This window comes from Calidris pugnax, unplaced genomic scaffold, assembly GCF_001431845.1.
Source record: "Calidris pugnax isolate Ruff unplaced genomic scaffold, ASM143184v1 scaffold68, whole genome shotgun sequence".
Taxonomy (NCBI): Eukaryota; Metazoa; Chordata; class Aves; order Charadriiformes; family Scolopacidae; genus Calidris; species Calidris pugnax.
In genome coordinates, this window is record NW_015090921.1 from 5,688,427 (window position 1) to 5,701,504 (window position 13,078).

Below are 13,078 nucleotides of genomic sequence, written 5' to 3' on the forward strand. Positions count from 1 at the left end.
AAGATTTTTAAGGTTTCAGCCTCACAAAATTCCTAGTTACACTTCCAGAGACTTTGAAGCCAAGACTTTAGGGAGCTGAACTGTTCATAGAGATGTTCTGTAGGAGTGGTCAAGTCGTGATAGTGCAGAAATGAGCAAAAGTTCATTGGCAGCACCACAGGGGATCATACAGCATTTCAAGCTGTCTGCAAATGCCCTTTAAAAGAAAAAGTTCTAACGGAGAGGCTGTTTTTTCTCCCTGTTTAGCAAACTTTAGCTTACAGGCCCTGGGCTTGCTTAGTTACCTGGAAGTTGGTTTAGAAGTTTCCAGAGGTTTTTCATTGTATATTACAGGTCAACAAAAGTCATCTCTAACTCACAAGCAATAATGTTAGAGTCTGTTCAGATTTCTCTACTATTCTTTTCTTACTGGATGAAGGAAGTAGGTTTGGCTTCTCCTTTGAGTAGAATTACACCTAAGAGGAAGAAGAACTTGCTGCCTTGCACGACCTGTTTTCACCTGGAATCATTTATTTCAGATAAGGACCTAAAGACAGAAGGATTTGAACTGGAATCCTGCCGCAGCATGATTGCTTTAATGGATGTATCCTTTTCTGGGGAAAGGGGGTGCTTGATACCCCACTAGTCCACTTGGGTTGTATTTCCCACCACCAGACACACACAGAGCTCCCACACAGGGCAGGAGAACAGGACATTATAGACCTTAGTCAGATAAAACAGCAGTCCTGGTTTGGCACAGCTCAACTCCAGTCATCTCAACATTAGCGTAGGTGGCAGATGAAAATATCTCAAAACAGAGAACTACAGGATGAGTCAGTCCTTATCCTTATCCATATCCTTCCTTAGGTATCAGCAACCAGCCAGCTCAGGTACTAAAGCAGGATTTTTATTTTAAACCAACTCAACATAACTACAGTTCTTGCCAAGGAACTTCACCATATTTCTCTCTTATTTCTAAGTTTATATGTATTATACATTCCACTGTGTGCTTAGCATGCAACACATACAGAAATTGTCTTACAGCAAGTACAAGGAAACACACGACGAGATGCCATAGGGGGTACCTCTGGTACAACATCCCTCAGTTTCCCTACTTGACATAATCCATGATTTTGAGACAACAAAAGTGCACTCAAACATAACCAGAACAAAACTGTAACGACAACCCAGAGCCATAATAGTTGGAGCCTAAACACATTTTTTTAAGTGGCTTTAGTCACCATTTTGCTTAGTTCTCAGTTCATTTTAAGCAAGACAGAAAGAGCTTCATTCTAGGAATAAATTCAGTTAAAAACGTTGAGGACATTCCACATTTGGAGGTATTTGGAAAGAGCCCACTAAAACATCCTGTTCACATACTTTATAATAGCAGCAGGAGCAAACCTCTCTCCTGTACCAGATGTTTGCTTCTACACAAAGTACAAATAGTTCTTCACACTCCTGAAACAAAATACTATGAACAATAACCAAAATGGTCACAAATATTTCACTCAGTAGCTCAGCCAGCTCGTAACACCAAGGAGATCCTGAACTCAGTTTCGCATTCATCCCTTCACCAGTAGCTGAAAACTTAATTAATTTTATCTTAAAAATATTGTGGTATTTTTACCTGAATGTTTGCATCCCAGACAGACGGCTCGGGGAAGATAAACTTCGATGAATTTCGACACCTCTGGGACAAGATTAAAAGCTGGCAGGTATTGCTGGTATTCACAGCCTGGTATTCACAGCTTCTGGAGCACAAAAGCTGATGTAGTAAAGCCATACCTCTCTACATACAGTATAACAAAAAGAAAACCTAAAATACTGAAAATTAGCTTCTAAAAAGAAAAGGAATGTCTTTCCTCTCCTACTCACAACCTGAGCAAATAGCCTGAATCTCTGAAGCTCCAGCACTTGTGTGAAGACTTCCCCCATGAGACTAGCAGGGAGGCACACAAATTGGAGGAAGGTGGTGGTGGTAACTAAATTAAGGGCTCACAGATAGCTTAATTAGGACAATCAAGAGAGACCATTAACAGCATAAACTCAAATTAAACAAGGAGAGTCTCTAGGGGGGAGCTTTTTGCTTCTTACAGCATGGATCTAAATTATTTTACTTTGTGACTGAGCGGAGCTCTGTGGTACCAGCCCGGCAGCAGCAATGCCAGGCAGACGGCAAAGCCTCCAAGGGCCTGAGCCTCACACCCCACACCCACTCGCTGGGTACATTCAACAGAAGGACCAGCTTTTCTTTTTCATGTGTATTTATTTTTTGTTTGTTTGTTTTTCCAGAAAATTTTCAAGCGTTACGACACAGATCACTCAGGAACCATTAACAGCTACGAGATGCGCAATGCGGTCAATGACGCAGGTACTTCCCCCGGTGGTCAGTGCCCAACAGCCAAAGGAACCTTATTTTGGTTGATCTGTCGCAGGTGAAATCAGGAATGCAGTGCAGCCTTTTAAAGAGACCCCATAGAAATTCAAAAATCCTTTTTTTCCCCCCAACAGAGCTTCTCAAATATCTAAATGGCAAGTCTTGTATGTCTTACCAACCAAATAGTTCTCTTCAGCTCTTTAAATTTTCCAGTGAATGAGGCTCTGCTGCCTTAAGGATCTTGCACTTGGGGTCCTGCTCTTCAGGGAGTGCTGCAGACATTTGATTTCATTTAAGCTGTGGATTCTTTATGTTTGTGTAAGGAACAATCAATGAACAGTGGAAAACCTTCAATCCAAGTGTACAGGCACAAAAACCCAGGCAGAGCAGGTTAATGTCCCAGTTTGAATCAGAGGCAACTGGATGGTCATTTCTTGAGTCCTGTGTGTGTTTCTTAGCGTCACTAAAGCCACTGTAGGCTCAGTCTCCTACCTGCACACCAAGAAGAAAGTATTTTTGCAAAAGTTGCAGTTAATGAAACTCATTCTGCAAAGAGAGGCTTTTGACTTTTCTTGCTTCTTGTCTCAAGCCCTTTGGTGTGCTCCTCTCCCTGGAGAGCAGGCTTCCCCAACAGGGGGCTTCCCCAGCTGCTGCTTCTCTCAGGGAGCAAATGGCTTCTTTAATCAGAAAAGCTGATTTGATCCTTCGTTAAGGACAAACTTACACCTGGGTTTGGACTCCTGCTGAAGTAGAAATATGGATCATTCTTATTTTCTGGGTTTTTGTTCTCACCAAGAAAGTTTTCAATGTAAAAAAAAAATAAATATAAAATCATTTAATTACCTCCCCTGCTCTGACTTGAGAACTAAGAACACATTTTGCAATAAAAACATCTCAGTCTTACAGCCCATAGCCTGTCCCTGACCTTGCATTTAGCCAAGAACCACCAGCACCCAAATCGCAGCCGTCCCTTTGTGGAGCTGCAGCAGGTCAGTGCTGTGGTTTGGCAATGCCATACTGAGGAATTACCTCATCTATTTTTTGACCATTTTGTAATTATTTTTTTTCGCAGCAGCTTCCTCCTACATTTCTGTCACCCAGTTTTTGTGGCTTTGCTCCCATCAGGCTCAGCTGAGCTGCAAAATCTTTGGTGCAGGCCTCTCCGTGCTTACGGCGTGGGGTAACTCATGTGCTACTGGCCCTCCGAAATCACAGTTTCAAAACGTTACTCCTGGTTTAAGAAAGCAGCTGGACACAAGGAAGCTCCTTGTATCTTCACTTCCTTTCATCCAGAGGCCGCAGCTTCCACGGCTGGGCCCGGGGAGCTCCTGTGGCCAAACCTCTCCTGGAGGCCTGACCAGCACTGGTGCTTGCCCCTTGGCCTGCAGCCCAGCTGAGCCCCCTTTCTGGTCCTTTGCAGGGTTTCGGTTGAACAACCAGCTCTACGACATCATCACCATGCGCTACGCCGACAAGAACATGAACATCGACTTCGACAGCTTCATCTGCTGCTTCGTGCGCCTGGACGCCATGTTCAGTGAGTGCTGCCCCGGCCCTCCTCGCCCCCGACACGCACTGCTGGACTCCAGCACTGCTGCCTGCATGTACTTTTAATAATTAATGTCCTTAGAGAACCTGTAATGTGACAGCCATCCTAGACAAACACAAAAGAAAATACGCCATTGCATTTCTATTATAGAAAAGAATCATAGAACCATCTAGGTTGGAAGGGACCTTTAAGATAATCGAGTCCAGCCATTGACTTAACACTGGTAGAATCCCAAAACCACCACCAAACCATGTCCCTCAGCACCACGTCTACCCGTCTTTTAAATACCTCCAGAGAAGATGATTCCACCACTTCCCCAGACAGCCTGTTCCAATGCTTAATAACCCTTTCTGTAAAGAAAGTTTTCCTAATATCCAATCTGAACCTCCCCTGACACAATTTGAGACCATTTCCTCTTGTCCTATTGCTTATTACTTTAGGAGAAGAGACCAAACCCCACCTCTCCACACTCTTATTTCAGGTAGTTGTAGAGAGCAATAAGGTCTCCCCTTCAGCCTCCTTTTCTCCAGGCTGAACAATCCCAGCTCCCTCAGCCTCTCCTCATAAGATGTGTGCTCTGAACTCCTCACCAGCTTTGTTGCCCTTCTCTAGACATGGGCCAGCTCCTCAATGTCTTTCTTGTAGTGAGGTGCCCAAAACTGGACACAGAACTCAAGGTGTGGCCTCACCAGTGCCGAGTACAGGGGGACAATCACTTCCCTACTCTTGCTGGCCACACTATTTTTGATACAGGCCAGGATGCCATTGGCCTTCTTGGCCACCTGGGCACACTGCTGGCTCATGTTGAGCTGGCCATCGACCAACACCCCAGGTCCTTTTCTGCCAGGCAGCTCCAGCCACTCTGCCCCCAGCCTGTGGCGCTGCACGAGGTTGTTGTGACCCAAGTGCAGGACCCGGCACTTGGCCTCGTTGAACCTCATCCCATTGGCCTCGGCCCATTGGTCCAGCTAGATAAGGAAAAACATGGCAGAAATCCTTGCTGATTTATTTATTTATGCTGATTTATGTAGTTTAATCCACTCCATACACTTTTGTTTCCTTGCTTTAGGAGCATTCCACGCCTTTGATAAAGATGGAGATGGCATCATTAAGCTCAACGTCCTGGAGGTAAATTGCTTTATGCCAGTATTTCTAACACAAAGCCACAACACTAGATTTCATTTGTATTATTCATTGTTCACATTCTCAAGGGAGCCTACAAGAGTTCCTATTAAATTGTCATCCAAGTGTTAAGAGTCCACAAAACCTTCTAAAAATTTTGCTAAGTATTTTACACAGAAAACACGTGTATCCATGATCTGCCAACAAGAGCTGCTCTGCAAGAGACTCCAGTTGGTGCTGACAGGCACAACTGCAGACTCCTCAGATCATCTTTAAAGCGCTTCAAAAAAAGCCCTGAGGGTTTTTTTTTATGAGGCAATTTAAATCAAACATACTTTAGTTTAAAGGCATCGGCTGATAATGGAGCCTACCATAGTTATTGACCTTTTCATAAATCTGATTAAGAAGACTTAGAAAGTTTCAACTTAAAAGCATGTCTTCTGCTGGGAGACCACAAAAAAACCCTTCACTTCTTGCAAGGGAAGGAGGAACAGGAGCAAGAGGCCTTGGACACTGTTCCCCATTGCCCCTGTGCCTCAGCGAGCAGCTGCCTTCCAGGCTGGGTAGGGTTTGTTGGAGGAGGCCAACAGGTCCTTCAGCATCTAATTCTGACTCCTTTCAGTGGCTGCAGCTCACGATGTACGCGTGACACCGGCCCCAGAGCCCACCTTCAGCGAGACAACGCTCAAGGCGTCCGTTTTGGGCCACAAGCTTCATTCATCCCCAGCGCAAACGAGCATTTCCTAATTAGGTGCTTCACTCGCCGAGATAAACAGCGCCTGGGAAGGATCCCTGGGAAAAAGAGAACCCTACTCCGGCAGACAGAGCAGTGCCCACCTTCTGCTTCATTCATCAGCGCAAACGAGCATTTCCTAATTAGGTGCTTCACTCGCCGAGATAAACAGCGCCTGGGAAGGATCCCTGGGAAAAAGAGAACCCTACTCCAGCAGACAGAGCAGTGCCCACCTTCTGTAACTGCTTTTGTAACTCCCTGACATTTTCTCTCAGGCAACAAGGATTAATTTATTGATGACTGAATTAAGCTTTTTCTGTGTGGCAACGACACGGAGCGTACACGGGTTATTGTGCTGACGCCTGGAAAAGCCTTCCCTCAAGTCAGGCCAAGCTGGGACTGGATTTGAACTGTGAAAGTCAGAGGTGGTTACCACCACCTTGTCATTAGTCATTAAGTCTTTGTCCTGCTTTTGATACCATCCATTTCAGCCTCTTCATCATGTTGATTGAATATTTGACGCGAGACCATGCTGGGTGACATTGATACGACATGTCCCCATCCCCTCTGCTGCTGTAGATGTGGCCATAGGGCACCACAGCCCCCAGCACCAAAAGCATCAAACTGAGCAATTTGGCCTCATTTTGAGTACCCCCAGAGTATCTTAGTTACACACTGGACATTTTACATGTGTTTTAGAGTCGCTGCATTCTCTGTAATATCAAGAAAGGTGTTTGCCACTCGGGACAGAAAACCTCTGTACACACATACACAAATATATATTCACACACACACTTCACCCCACCCCGGGTCCTGTTTCCTGCCAGGATTGTGTATTTCTTTATTGTAAGAAGTGACTTGTAGCAGAATCAGACTCTATGTCAGCATGACAGCTTTGGGAAGATTATTAGAACGTGTACGTTCAATTAGTTTAATTGAACAAAAATAAAATCAACTGGATTTTGGCCTAAAGTTTAGGGGTGGTTTTTATTTTTATGAAAAAAACAGGAGGATGAAACATTGAGAATGTTTCCATCGTTCTCCTGAATATCCAGCCGCTTCTGGAGGTTTATGGCAAGCATGGAATCAGCTTAATATCTCAAACACTTACCCCTTTGCTCCTTGAATGCTTTAAAAATATGAAGCCCTTGAGTTTGAGAGCTCCATCGTTACCAGCTTTAAGGACGACAGCGTTTCAGAACAGGTGAAGTGTTGATCAATATAAAAACAAAAGGAAAAACAAAATGTGGAAGACAGGGTGTGAAGAGACCAGACTTGGCCAGAAGAACCTTCTACTTGGTTCTCTACCAGTGAAAAGTAACAAAACAATCCACTGCTGTGAAGCAAAACTGTAATAACAAACCACAGCATCCACTGAGAGGTATTCTGGTAAGAAGCACGTTTAACTGAAAGGCCACTAAGAAACAGAAAACTTAGGAGTAAGAAAATTCTATAGTTTACCTGTAGAAGAGTTATTCTCCTTTAAATTCAACTTTTAAAAGGCCACTAAGAAACAGAAAACTTAGGAGTAAGAAAATTCTATAGTTTATCTAAAGAAGAGTTATTCTCCTTTAAATTCAACTTTTGTTTTAACCCAAATCAAAGTTTTAGGATGACTGGAACAGGAAGAGCCCTGGGCTCCAGCCATGTGTTCTCAACCCAAATCAAGGTTTTAGGATGACTGGAACAAGAAGAGCCCTGGGCTCCAGCCATGTGTTCTCTCCACTCAGCTATTATTTTCCATCAAAAAAATGGGGAGGGTGTTCAGAGAAAAACAAAATCTATCAGTCAAGAGACCAAAATCAGGATTTTTGATTGGCAACTCAAAACTGGTCCTTAAAGTCCTGGTGAGTGAACTACCAAAGCTCTAGAGAGCTTCCCTTTGCAGGGGGCCGTGGAGCAGGTGGGTCAGTGGGTCACCGTGGTGGCACCAGCCAGGTGGACAGTTTCCATTTTCAGCTGAGATTCCCCCCCCCCGTGGGGAGGAAAGACCTGCAGCGTTCCTGCCCCTGCTGGAGCTTCCAAGTGGCCCATCCTCTTAAAGGACAAAAATCCAGAACAAAGTCAAGTTCTACCAAATCCTGTGAAGGAATCATTCTGTTCAAAACAAAAAAGAACCAGACTGACAAACCATAACAATATAAAGAACTTTTATTTTTCTTTTGGTTTTTTTTTTTTTTCCTTCTTTTTTTGCTGTGTAAAGTTTTGTTATTACGCTCACAGCTTTGTACCAAAGTGAAAGAAGAAACCCAAGGTCAATCTGTGCACACGTTCTACACAGCTTAAATTATTAAATATTCAATCATGTTGTTTTATTCCATTTCCATTCTTCAAAAGGGCTGTTTAACACTTACAGCAAAAGGAAATCAGAGCAGCTGGCAGGCGCGTGTAACAGAACACACACCTACACAGGTGGCTCTTTACTTTCACTATTAAATATTTTATAAACAGGACCTGAAACTGTTTCCTTACCCTTCCTCACATCTTATGCAACTCCAGACAACTTGGACTGTTTGAATGATAGAACTGTAACAAGCCTCAGAACCCAAATTCACCCATGTTTTAATTCAACAAGAAGGATAAATATTTTCTCAACACCACAGCTTTTGGTTTCTGGGAACCTACAGTTTATGGGGATTTTTCAGCTCTCGTTCCCCTTGACCTGGCATCATTTGTAGGGTTGTTTATTTGTCCTCCCGCTGTGCTGCAGCTGCCGGCTCCTGCGCCGCTCGTGCATTTAAAGTGGGGAGACCTAGAGGCAGGTGGCAGGAGACAAGCAGAAGCTGGGATATTTCATGCACCTTCACACCAATGGATGCAGCCCTTTGCCCTCCGGCTCCTTCCACACACAGAAGCGCAGCGTCAGGGCCATGGCATATTTTTCACTGCCAGTTACCTGCTCTTTTTCCTCCTGATTTGAAGGAAAAAGGAGCAATGAACAGAGCAGTAGGTGTGAGGCTACCGGGGTGGGGGAAGGTTAAGCTTTGCAGCATTATGTCAACTCAAATTGATCATTTCATGCTACTCACACCCTCTCTGGGGGCCTGGGGCAGGGCTTGGTATGTGCCTGTGGGGCAGCAAGTTCTCACCCTTGTGAAGAGAAGGATGTGACTGGTTTCAGTGGTGCCCACCCCATCCCCTCTATCAGGAGGGCACACACGGCCTGGGAGCTGGGGGGGCTCACAGCTCAACAGGGGCAACCTCAGACCAAGAGGAAAAGCAGTGGCTGCCCCCCTGAAGGACCTGCCTCATGCAGTCAGCCCCACGGCAGAACCACGGCTCCTGGTTTAGTGCTGGACTAATAAAATCAACACAGCTCCTCTCAAAACAAACCCTCGCCCTACACACTCTTCCACCCACAAGTTTTTACTTCCATAGAAAACAAGCTGAAAACAAAAATAGACCTGGAACAGGCTTCTGGCGTGTGCGGTTCTGCTTCTTGTGCAAATATTAGTCCATTCCATTTCACAAATTGTCTGCCTTCCAAGGTTCCTACACCCTTTGATGTGCGGTTCTGCTTCTCGTACAAATATTAGTCCATTCCATTTCACAAAGTGTCTGCCTTCCAAGGTTCCTACACCCTTTGACTGGAGGTAAGTTCCTACCCTCTTGGAGCAGAGGTCTATCAGGAGTCAAACCCTGAAAGCTGCAAGAGCTGGGAGGATCCCGTCCACGGCTCCCGAGCCAGGCCCATCGTTGGCCATCGCTCTCCTGCCGCTGCCCCCGCACGAAGCCAAGGGCAAAAAGCAAAACCTGCACCAAATTCCTGCTGAACGAGGGGGAAACCTCCCCACAGGACTCCAGAGAAGCCTGGAGATTTCCACAGCTGCACAACAACCTCACAGCAAATCCCTTTAAGATATCCTCAGGACAACGCAGCAATGTATTTTCCTCTGAACCCCTGAGCATTTTCTATATATTTTTTTTTTTAATTTACAAAGCAAAATTTTTATAAACACTCGTGCAGCTCTGCTATTTTCCTGCCTCTTATCCATTTTAAGATTCCTACAATATATCTGAAATCATCTACAAAGTACCAAAAGGACACTCCTGCTAAAGGTAAAGCTGGATTTTAGAAGTCCAGGCTTTTCAGGAGGACTGTTTCCAAGGACAGATAAAGAAATATCATGGACTACAGGAAAAGGAAGTCTGCTTCCACCAACTAGAAAAGATAAAGCCAACAAGCAAACAGGAATGCAAATACAGTCTAATAACTGTGTTTGTTGCAACACCTACTGAGAAAGATCTTTACACCTTCCCCAAAACAGCTGTGAGAACATGAAGAATCCCAAGGAAAAAGTAACAAAATCTACTCTTACACACCAGTTTTTCAGAATTCTACAATCACTCCACGTGCTCATCCTCAGGACGCACATCTCCACACCTACACTTTGAGCACGGTCCAGGAAGGACAGCTCCAGATATTCACATTGTTTATGCCACGCTGCTACACACTCCCTCCTTGTGGGTCCAAAAAAAACCCAAACAAAACTCAGAAAAACTCTAGAACATGGATAATACTGGAAATGGTTTAAGTACTACCCAGTTTTCTGCTTTTAGGTCATGAACCCCACAGACACACACTCTCAGGGGCTCCAGAGCAATACAGCCCACACACAGAACAGTCACACTGTTCAGAGATCCCCCTCAACTGGATTCTCTCTTGAAATGCTTCAGCCACAGACCACAGAAAGAAAGGGAAAAGAAAAACCAAACCCAAACAAAACCACCCTCAAAACAGCCTGTGGTCTGAGCCACACTGGGGTACTGGGTTTTTTTTTTTCCTGTCCACAAACAGCTTAATAAAAAAAACACCCAAACAAATCACCACAAAAGCACTGGAACCTCAGAGGTTCCTGTGAGTTGGAAGTAGGATCCTACGGCACCTCACTCCTATTTTAGTCCTGTCTATCACCAAAAAAAAAATAAAAAATCATCAATGTCAAGCAATTACAGATAAATTATACTTGTCTGCTAAGACAATAAAAAAAATAGTGTGCTTCAGAGAAGGCCCTGAAGTTCCTTGAGTTGATGGCAGTGGAACATCCATGGGTTTTCCTCAGTCATTTTCCTGCCCTAAAAAGGCTTCTTTCTAATCAAAGAATGAGGCTACAGAACTGATTTGGTCGATGGTTGGCACACCAAGCCTCAGGGTAGCAGTGAAAGAGATGCCCAGTAACAATAGTACATTCAATTTCTTGTGTCAGTTTAGACCCTGGGCTGCCTTCACCTCCTGTTAGAGTTTAAGGAAACCTCTGCTTTTTTTATCCTGAGCAGCAAGTTAAGCAAAAGGGAACACAAAGCTCCTCATTGATTAGTCTTTGTTAAGAGAGCTCTTTGCTAAATGAGCGTTGTTAGGGGTGAAAGGATCACAAATGCAAGAGGTAGGTTTCACTGAAATTAATGGGTGAAGTTTTCCAGCCCAAGGGACACCTGCAGAGGAACCCCAACAAGTAGGAGGAGTCCTTCCCCCTGCACTGGCTTCGCTGTGGCACCTTCTGTGCATTAGTAGGAAACAAGACTCTCACATGCAATATGCATTTTGTATCCTCAGCTTCTGCTTGGGAACCTCAGACTTTCAAATCCTGCTCCATTCTCTCCCATTGAGTCTTTGTGAACCTGCTCCAGCCCAGGCCAACGAACCCAGCTCACAACAGAAACAAATGGGGTTTGCTGTGCCATGAAGATACGGGACCGCAAAGCTCAGTCACTCAGATTCCAATTAAAAACAGGAATCCAACTATGGTGTTGTATCAAGATAGCAGTGGTTGTGCTGGTATTTAATTAAAACAAAAGCTGACACCACTTATTTCTTTCCTGAACATGAGGACCTATATTTAAAAAGACTAAGATGACACAGCTCGTGAGCGGAGCCACCGTCCCGGTTGTTTTGCTGCTCCTCAGGTACCTCTCAAGAAACAACTGCTCTCCTCTAAATGAACAAAACACCTCAGGAGGTACAGTATTTAGGGCAGAATATCACTGGATATATTGTGCCAGTTACAGCAACTTTTACACAAGGAATAAAAAATAAGTTACAATTAACATTAAAAAAATTAATTTATTCCAGTTCTCCATAAAATACCTTTTTCTTTTTATGAAGAAAGTCAAAATGTACATGGGGTATTCAGGTTACACCGTTAGAATTTGTGGTATTCTGGTTTGCAGAATTTTATTAAAATTGGCTAAAAAAATTGGACAACATAAAAACAGACATGTCTTAGACACTTAACACGTTTCATGCTGTTTGCAAACACCAGCACCTCTTGTAAGTTAAGTTCTTAACACCCCTCTTGACTTCCCAAGACACTCAGACTATGGCTCTTAAAAAAGACAAAAAACAAACAAAAAAAAACCCCACAACAAAAAACCAAGGCAGACAAGAGGAGGGAATATTCTTATCTGTATTCTTCTCTGTCAATGAATTAAAAACTTGCAAGAATCTTCAATTTGGGCCAAGTCTTAATTGACCAGCCTTATTTCCACAGGGTGCAGCGCAACCTGCGTTCCCTGTAGCAAGGCAGCTCAGCCCCACTCCATTTGTGCATTCCAAGTGGGAAAAGAAAGTGGAAAGACTGGAGTAAGAAACTGATGTTATTTGGAATAATTCTGACATATAAAATTACTTCCCAATGTGGGAGGTGAAAAGCTTCATGAGTCAATCCTGCTGTCATCCTCAGCATGTCTCTCAATGTGTCCTACAGCGTCCTAGAAAAGGACCAGAGAAGTCAGGTGATCAGCAGCAGCAAAAACTTGGTCTCTCAGTGAAAGCTACATTCTGGATAATAAACATTTTTTGGCTTAAAGCTTCTAAAAAATTTAAAAAAAAATTAAAAAATAATCAATGCCAAACTATTAAATCACATAGTTAAAATGTCTCACATACCACATAGAATCATCCAGGTTGGAAGGGACCTTAAAAATCATCTAGTCCAACCATCAACCTAACTCTGACAAGAAAATAAATAAGAAAGAAGCAATAAAAAATCAGTAGTCAACAATCAAAAGTCAACCTGTCTTTTGAACACCTCTTTTGAACACCTTCAGAGATGGTTTAAGGCAAATAAAAACCAGCTTCTTTTCTGACTGGAAGGGTGTATCAAATAAACACATCATATCCCAAGCTAGTGCGTAAGAAGAATTAAGGATCCTACTGCTGTTTCTTAGTTCTCAAAGAACCCTCCTTCCATCACATATTTTGAAAAGCATTAAAAAGGAAGGTAGTTTATGTGGCCAAGGAGTAAATTGTGGATTTGACCAATCAGTCTACAGGTGACAGCCCTCCTTCCACCCCCAACCCTTTCCACACCACTTA

At 43.7% G+C, this 13,078-nt stretch overlaps 2 protein-coding genes across 3 annotated transcripts in view; one reads left to right on the forward strand and one right to left on the reverse strand.

Annotated features, from left to right (window-relative positions):
- The first annotated feature begins 386 nt into the window (after nucleotides 1-386).
- On the forward strand, nucleotides 387-5,838 carry LOC106892755 (calpain-3-like). Its single transcript, XM_014950176.1, has 6 exons — nucleotides 387-583; nucleotides 1,629-1,697; nucleotides 2,275-2,353; nucleotides 3,780-3,896; nucleotides 4,978-5,036; nucleotides 5,653-5,838. Exons 1-6 carry the CDS (start codon nucleotides 413-415, stop codon nucleotides 5,677-5,679), a joined length of 522 nt encoding a protein of 173 aa, XP_014805662.1. The 5' UTR covers nucleotides 387-412; the 3' UTR covers nucleotides 5,680-5,838.
- Nucleotides 5,839-11,804: 5,966 nt separating this feature from the next.
- The window catches only part of ZNF106 (zinc finger protein 106), a 37,160-nt gene continuing 35,886 nt past the window's right edge, over nucleotides 11,805-13,078 (reverse strand). For both annotated transcript variants that reach the window (XM_014950294.1, XM_014950293.1), the window contains exon 22: nucleotides 11,805-12,471. In XM_014950294.1, the coding sequence (XP_014805780.1) occupies nucleotides 12,415-12,471 (57 nt within the window). In that variant the 3' untranslated portion in view covers nucleotides 11,805-12,414. The remainder of the gene's footprint in view (nucleotides 12,472-13,078) is intronic.

Bases quoted from the DNA above. Each gene is read 5' to 3' on its own strand.
- LOC106892755 (XM_014950176.1), top strand. From the start codon at position 413: ATGAAGGAAGTAGGTTTGGCTTCTCCTTTGAGTAGAATTACACCTAAG. The intron at 2,354-3,779 runs GTACTTCCCCCG...GGTCCTTTGCAG, and splicing joins CAATGCGGTCAATGACGCAG to GGTTTCGGTTGAACAACCAG. The intron at 5,037-5,652 runs GTAAATTGCTTT...GACTCCTTTCAG, and splicing joins TTAAGCTCAACGTCCTGGAG to TGGCTGCAGCTCACGATGTA.